The 7,974-nt window shown below is 35.0% G+C and overlaps 1 protein-coding gene across 3 annotated transcripts; it reads right to left on the bottom strand.

Moving 5' to 3' along the window:
• Positions 1-702: 702 nt before the first annotated feature.
• LOC113361772 lies at positions 703-4,029 on the bottom strand. Of its 3 annotated transcripts, none has more exons than XM_026604909.1 (7): positions 3,898-4,029; positions 3,003-3,670; positions 2,737-2,906; positions 2,344-2,645; positions 2,131-2,244; positions 1,901-2,041; positions 703-1,446 (listed from the first exon to the last, which is right to left on the bottom strand). In XM_026604909.1, exons 2-4 carry the CDS (start codon positions 3,613-3,615, stop codon positions 2,556-2,558), a joined length of 873 nt encoding a protein of 290 aa, XP_026460694.1. In that variant the 5' UTR covers positions 3,616-3,670; positions 3,898-4,029; the 3' UTR covers positions 703-1,446; positions 1,901-2,041; positions 2,131-2,244; positions 2,344-2,555. The 3 variants fall into 3 exon arrangements, with proteins under 3 accessions (XP_026460694.1, XP_026460693.1, XP_026460695.1); XM_026604908.1 differs by having other exon boundaries at positions 2,131-2,316; positions 2,424-2,645; XM_026604910.1 differs by having other exon boundaries at positions 2,234-2,316; positions 2,424-2,645.
• Positions 4,030-7,974: the final 3,945 nt, after the last annotated feature.

Below are 7,974 nucleotides of genomic sequence, written 5' to 3'. Positions count from 1 at the left end.
AGTACGGAAGACAAAAAAAAAGAAGTAGAATTTTGGGGCCCCAACAAATGGGCCCTAATTGGCCTATAACGCCTACAGGTACACTAGTCTCAGAATAATTTTGTAACCATCCGCAATCAGGTTCCAGGGAGGATGTCCCAAGAACTCCCCTGGTTGCTGGACAAAGCACCACAGGTGCCTAATTCTACCATTTTGCTTTTCTTAAGCTACAACTAGGACTATGCATATAATATGGTTATGGGGCCGACCGCCCGGAGGATGATGGGAGTCCTTTTTGGTGCAATTTTTTTGTAAATTGAAACCTCACGTAAATTTGTAATTTCATAAAAATATTTTGACAGTGTGCACTTGATAATACAAAAATATCCCTTCCTTTTAATCAAATTACTATAATTTTTTATGTATCTTATTCTTTAAGAGTATAATTGGCAACAAAACTTTTAATAGTATAACATATCTAAAAATCTGTGCCTTGGAATTTTACAAATTTTATCTCGTTGGAAAGGTAATAAAAAAAGGTACGCAATGAGTATAAACAACATTATCAAATTTAGAGTTTTTATAGAAAACTTGGAGGTATTTATCATTTTAGGCACAATTTTAGAAAATTAAATATATATCCATTATGCAAATCACCACAAAGGATACATAATAATTTATGTAGCCATATTTTGGTTTATGCATCAACTAAATTTTCTTTGCAACTAATAAAACGATGTAATCCCTTCGCTTCAAGAAAAACGATACTTTTATTTTAGGCACAATTCTTGAAAATTGAATGCATAGCTATTATGCAAACCACCACAAAAAACACATAACACATCATGCAACCATACTAATAAAAGTGATACTTTCACTCCGTTTCGGGAAAAGTAATATTTCGCTCTGTTTGGGGAAAAGTAATACTTTCGTTACGTTTCTAGAAAAGTGATACTTTCACCTCGTTTCAGAAAAAGTGATATTCTGGCTCGGTTCTGGAAAAAGTATCACTTTTTTTGAAACGGTGCGAAAGTATCACTTTTCTCGAAATATAACGAAAATATCATTTTTTCTGAAACAGGGTGAAAGTATCAATTTTTTCGAAACGGAGTGAAAGTATCACTTTTTCGTAAACATGGCGAAAATAGTCGAAAAACCCCATCTTTGGATTCTTCTTCGGTCGGCCCTCCCACAGTGGCAACAGTTGTACTAGTATAATTTTGTGATTAAGCTAACATCTATGTTGGCATTGATTAAAGTCTAAGTCAGGAATCTAATTCTTACGCAAAATGAATTTCTCACCGTGTTACCATTTGGTTTTTTCCTAAAGAAAAACTAACGCACTTAATGCATGAGACAGCATAATTTATAGCTGGTCGGAGAAGATGCCGAACGTGAACTAGCAGGCGAGTTGGACCCATCGGGTGCCAAACATGGACGAGCAGGTAAGTTGGACGCGCCAGGTGCCTACATCCATCAAACCAAGAGTGTAAATTCAATAACACAAATCGGAAGAGCATACGCTAACATGCAAAAATGCAGAGAGTTGAGTGAAAGTGAAACAAACCATGGGTTACTTTGCATTTCTTATTTCGTGGTTTCGACGGAGGTTTAACTAGATAACGAGTTTTGGTGTCTTTTAAACAAGAGTTTCCAACTTTTCCCATTACAAGTATACGAAGTTAACCAATAACTCTGACCAAACAATGTCACAACAGCAATCTTGAAATTACAAATTAACTATGACGATTGCTTCTAAATTCCAGACTGATTATTAACTATTCTTTGAAACAGTTGAGATATTAGATGATGTAGAGTGATTTACATTTCAACTTAGGATAACGATGGTCCTTCTACTTTCTATTGCAGAACCGAATTCTGAATATAAATTCAGTTTGTTAGAATCATATAATTTTTTTACCTGAGACGCAGATTGATTTGATGGCGTAGAAGTACGATTTTGCATGTTTGACGCAGATTTTTTGGGTCGTCTAGACGTACGATTTTTTGTGTGTAATCTTCCCATGCCTCTGACAACACCTCTCGCATCACGTCCACATGCCTATGAATGACAGGGTCGTTAAAGGTATTTCACCAGTAGAGAAAATTGAAGTTCACAAAAGATACACTTAAGTTTTTCGTTTCACTGACCAATGCAACAGCATCGTTGTCGACATCTTTTTGACCGTCTGAATTAGCTTCTACAAGCTCTTTAATATTCCAATGGTATGACAAAGGAAACGACTAAGCTTACCGTTTTAATATCTGAGATGAAGGATGCAGGATCATTTTCAGTCTTGGAACCATGGGTGTAAACAAACATCGCAGCTTTAAAATCTGTAAATAAATGATATAAGTTCATACCAATTCGTATATTTTGCGATATATTCCCTTCCTGCCACAAGAGTGTAAAAATTCAAGAGATTCTCTAGCTTCTTTTTTACCAGTTTTGCGACGATTCAAATCCTTGTTAGTACTGGAGAAATCAACAAAATTCTCCCAATCTTCTCTGTTTGTAATTAAATGGTACGGGATATTTATTTTTCTCGCAGTAAGCGACTCATATTTATCCAACTCTACTCGCAGCTGATGCTCCATGTTCTCCAAGCTTTGTTAGCTTTTGAAAAAACATTAGGCTTATGAATTCCAGATAAGATATACCTAGCCTGCAAAGAAAATCTCCATAGTCCATATCATGTACTGAATCTACTGATCATAAATATTTTAAGATAACTCAAACAAATTGAATTCACTTACAACAACATCTTTCCATATATCGTCTTTCACGCTGAATGGAACCTTTTTCCAAGACTTAAACGCAGGACGACAATGTGCACGTACCATCCTTCCAATATCCATTGCAAACTCTTCTGACTCAAAATCACAAGGCCGTCCATATTTGTCGAATATAATTGGGATACGGGTACCTAATAAATGATGTGTACAAAACATTATAATACAGTTGCATTCTAATTCACAAAATACAAAACAAGTTATTAAGCTACAACATTGTAAGTACTTACTTGATGGCTTAGAAGTGCTGCCTTGGCTATTGAAGTTTGTATTGTTAGACCCACTGTGAGGGTCAGTTACTTTTCTTTGGACTTCATTGTGTTGCCTTTTCCTCGATGAAGCTGCAACTTTGTCGGAGTTGATGGGTAACGATTGCTCTTCCACATTTTTATAGTCACTGTTTCCATCCACATCAAGTGTGCCAGCACCTTCATTAGAGTCGGTGGGTAATGTTTGGTCTTCCACAATTAGCACGTCGCTGTCTCCATCCGCATCAAGTATGCCAGCATCTTCATCTCTATTACAGCGCCCAGCATCAAGCATGTCAGCAACAGAGCCGAGTCTTTCATCCACTGGATCAGTCACAATTTCGTTTTCCCTAAATGCAGAACATGGTTTTGTAGTTACGGACCTCTGCTTAGACAGAGCAACAGCGTTGAGTTTTTCATCCACCGCATCAGTCACAATTTCTTTTGCCCTCTGGCCATCGAGTCTCTCATCCACTGCATCAGTCACAACTTCTTTGGCACTTCCGCTGTTGACGAATGATTCATCGGTCACAAATTCATTTGTCCTTCTGCCATTGTTGACAGACGCAGGGCGCAGTTTTGTTGTCGACGGCATATGGTTCTTGAGAGCTTCTAGTCTTCTTCTCAACCTCAAATTCAATGTTAAGCAGCTGTAAACAAAAATTATACAACATTTGAAATATACATTCGACATAAAATCAAAAACCCAAATACAAGTGTATAAATTTATAGCAAACCCCCGATTTGTATACACTAATTTCATTAAAACAGAAAAAACCCCAAATGAATTTTGACAGCAAACCCCCAATTTCTGAGTTCAGACACCATTAGAAGACCAAATTTGTACAGAAGTAGTAGGGGTTTAAAAACTACTTACCTGATACTGTTAAGGGTTTAGCAGAAGTTCTTCCACTACACTGAGTGATTCTTTCAATTCTGGTTTTCAGTTTTCTAGGGTTTATATTTTGAGAAACCCCAAATCCCCGATTTGAAGCGAAAGAGGGAAAGGAAAACCATTTTTCTGATTTTTTTCTTCTTTGGACTACTTTTATTGCGACGGAGTAAACGAGGTCAGTCGACTCATTGACTTTATCTCTGACTCTTTGAGTTTGACTCAAAATTATGAAATAATACAAAACAAATTGTTTTGGTTGGAGGGAAATATGTGCCCAACATGCAACAGGTCAGGTAAAAGATAATCGGAATTAAATAGATCCGAGTCAGATGCGTCAGCCGAATCAAATTTCAAGTTAGACATCATAAAAACAGAATAAACAAAGATTTAACTCGTCTCGAATCGGATGCTGAGAATAATTTAAATCACGAGTCTGACTCGAACATCACGTGTGTTTGTTTTCCGCTGATTCGTTGTCTGAATTTGACTATGTTCGAGTCAGATATCAGAATATTTGTTTTTTTATTGTGAATTAATTAGATCCGACTCAGACCTAACTCTTAATAGAAAATAAAATGCCCATAACTCATGGTACCAAGACATTGATTCACATATTTTTGAGTCAGGTGAGTCAAATCTGACTCAAAAAAACAAACATGTTGAGTCAGATCCAGATGAATCAGGTGATATCAGTCAGATCCAGACGAGTCAAATTAGTCAGGAAAAAACAAACGAGGTGTTAGTTCGCTGGACATTTACAAAATTGATGCCATACAACCGAGAGTTCATTTGGCACGATTAAATCAGAGGTAATTGGAGTGTGCAGACAATTTTAGCTTAGAGAGATGAGCCTTTTAGCTTATTATCGCTTTTTAGCTTCTACTTCTGGTTTCATGTTCATATATTGGAGTAAATCCAATCTTAGGATACCGCAGTTAGCAGAAATAGTCAAAGGTTGCATTTAAATGTCAAGTGTTTCACAGAGACCCCATTATACGGTATAGCAACTATATGCAGTTAGAGGTGGTACTATGATATCACCTGACTCACATGAATCTGAAACTCTGTAGATCTTCCGGATCTGAAATATATTTTCTGGACACCCTCCACTTACACCATCAATAAATATTGACATTTTGTTTTATTTATCTATATTTAATTATATTCTCATTTATTCTTTATTGATTAACTATTCTACCTTTTTCTGTTTCTTTTTCTGTTACTTATTTTAAAATCATCTTCTTATCATTTTAAATTTATTATTGTTACTGTGTAATTTCTTCTAATATTTTATAGGTAAAAATGAAAAAGGGATAGTATCATTTTTTTTAAATTTTTTTTGAGATAGTATTCCTTAGTCATATGATATGTGTTTCTACGCTCCTTCATGCACTTTCATGGTGTTCATTCAGAGTTCTTGGTTCGATTTCGGTGTGTTTTAGAAAACTTTGTTCTTCGAGAAAATCTTGAACAAGGGATTCCTTTAAGGCGTAGTTTTTTAATTTCAGAAAAATCACTCTCTTTGATTGGAGCACATCTTCAAGAAGAAGAATTTCTATCAAAATGGTTGGATACTTTTTCAAAAAACAGTTGCGCACTTTCGATTCTACAAAAATGGTACTTTTGTGGTTCTCTGTTCTTTCTCTTATCTAATTACTCGTCGATACCTATTATTATAATTTTTTCTTAGAGAATTGTTCTCATCCTACTTGTAATCGATAATCAACTTTTTTTTTTTATCAATGAATGAGAATTTGGATTGCTAGCAAAAATATTAAAAAACGCAAAATAGTTGAAAAAGTAGATAGATAAATCAGGCGACTTCTTAGTGCATCCACATTATGCACTCGAGTGCACAACAATACTAAAAAAAATAAGTATGCCTAGATATTGCCCCATGGATTGGGACGGAACAACGTGGTATATAATTGGAACGATTTTTTGGGGACCATGGTTTTTTTGTGGGGACCATTATTTTATTTTAGGTAAGAGATTAGAAGTAAATCTAGGTCACCCCTTCTCTAGATATTTATATTAATACCTAAATTATCCCCCTAATTAATTTTGGGTAATGATTAGTTAGTGTAATGATTAAGTTAAAGATAATTAGTGACATTAAAAAATCATATGTTTTTTTTTTTAAAAGAAGTAGAATTATTGAGAGAGTAAAGTTAAAGAAGATGAAGAAGGAAAACATGAAAGACGATGGATTTTACCAACCACAATCGGAGGAAGAGTATTTGGGTATCTGGGTATGCTTCAAACTTAGATAATATTGGTTGAATTGCTCCAAATTTTCAAAAAAATGTAAATTTTTAGAGTAGATTTGGGCTTGTTCGGTTACCTTATGTGAAGAACAGGTTACCGAACCCATCTGAAAGTGTAGTTCGGTTACTTTTTCCAAACGCGCAGGTTACCGAACTCGCTCTTTAATGGAGGTTTTTAGTCGTTCAGTTAACAGACATGTTACCGAATTTTATTTATAGGATTTACAGAGTCATGTTCGGTTGGTTCGCAAACTTTAACGTAACAACATATTTAACCGAACTCTACATGTATGCAATTAGTGAAGAGTGCAGTTTGTCAAAAAAATTTGCAAACAAACCGAACATAGTGGGACAAGTTCGGTTAAATCATAATAACTCAACATAGTGGGAAAAATAACACAGTTCGGTTACATTGGTTTTTTTTTTTTGTATTATGGGTAGAGTTCGGTTACTAACTAGTTTTAGAATTTTTTGGGAACCAACCGAACAGAGTGGGAAAAGTTCGGTTGAATGAGAACTCAACATAGTGGGAAAAATAACACAGTTCGGTTACATTGGATTTTTTTTTCTTTTTGTAATATGGGTAGACTTCGGTTATTAGATAGTTTTAGAAATTTTTGCGAATCAACCGAACTCGCAGTTCGGTAACCTAATTTTAAATCCTATTGAACCGCACTGTTCTTCGTGTTTTTCCTTTCAGGAAGTTCGGTTAAGAAACTAGGATTTTTGTGAAACGCGTCCTAACCGAACAAAGCACTCTAATTTCCATATGAACCCTATTTTGATGATATCTATTCAATTAAAAGTAATGAGGAAGAAGAGAAGAACATGAGAAAAGAATAGTTTTCAATCGAACGAGGAACGTCAAGGAAAAAGAGAAGAAGAAGAGAATAATTTATTTTTTTTCAAAACTAAAAATTTTCGATTCCCCTCCTATTTTTGTTTTTGATTTTGATTTTGACAATAGATTCATTTGGATTAGATGTATATGATTAGAATTATATAGTTATTAGGTTAGTTTTAATTTAAATTAAAGTAAAGGGTAAATGTGTATTTACCTAACTTTAGGACATCCCTTATAAGTATAGGGAGGTTGGCCTAATAAGACTATGGTACCCCCGAAAAAACCATGGTCCCTAAAAAATCATTCTATAATTGTTCACCTAGCCCAGCTGGCTCCCAAGCCCAATCTGATTTATTACACACAACTCTGAACCATTTTAGCTCATCGGCGACCCCTTAATTTTTGTAACTTGTTATAGGGGCGGCATGGTTTATTAGAGGGACGGCAGTATGATAGTAATGTCCCTCTAGTTGGTTAGGAGATGTCCTATAGGGGGTGTAAATTAACTAGATTACCCTCCCCATTTTTTAACCTAAATCAAAGCTAAATTGAAAATTTGTTTTCTTTCTTCTTCTCTTCTCCTCCTCCCATCAACCGTAACCTCCATTAAAACTCAAAATTTCATCGTCTTCGATTAATCGACGATTCGAAAATTAATCAAGTGTAGTAATGACTTATATGAGGTATGTTTTGAAAACCCAGTTACGATTTGGTTTATTTTGTTCGATTTAAGTTAATTTCTATCGAAAATTAGGGTTTTAGATGAAAATTGAAATTGAAATTTTTGCGTTTATGTGAGTTACGGTTGATTTTAACTCAATTACGAACCGTAACTGGATATTTTGATGTTCAAACGGTTGGTAATAGTTCAATTACCAACCGTATGTTCTTATATCTGAGAATTTTCTTCAGTTGCGGTTGGTAACCATTTTAGGTTACGAAGCGTAA

The sequence above is a fragment of the Papaver somniferum genome, chromosome 3 (assembly GCF_003573695.1).
Source record: "Papaver somniferum cultivar HN1 chromosome 3, ASM357369v1, whole genome shotgun sequence".
NCBI classification, from domain to species: domain Eukaryota; kingdom Viridiplantae; phylum Streptophyta; class Magnoliopsida; order Ranunculales; family Papaveraceae; genus Papaver; species Papaver somniferum.
This window is presented reverse-complemented; position numbering and strand designations above follow the sequence as displayed.

What these genes read in the sequence shown, in the direction of transcription:
- LOC113361772 (XM_026604909.1), bottom strand. Translation starts at nt 3,615, where the DNA reads ATGCCGTCGACAACAAAACTGCGCCCTGCGTCTGTCAACAATGGCAGA. An exon ending in CAGCACTTCTAAGCCATCAA is followed by an intron (nt 2,907 to 3,002) that starts GTAAGTACTTAC and finishes ATCATTTATTAG; the next exon opens with GTACCCGTATCCCAATTATA. An exon ending in ATATATGGAAAGATGTTGTT is followed by an intron (nt 2,646 to 2,736) that starts GTAAGTGAATTC and finishes TTTTCTTTGCAG; the next exon opens with GCTAGGTATATCTTATCTGG.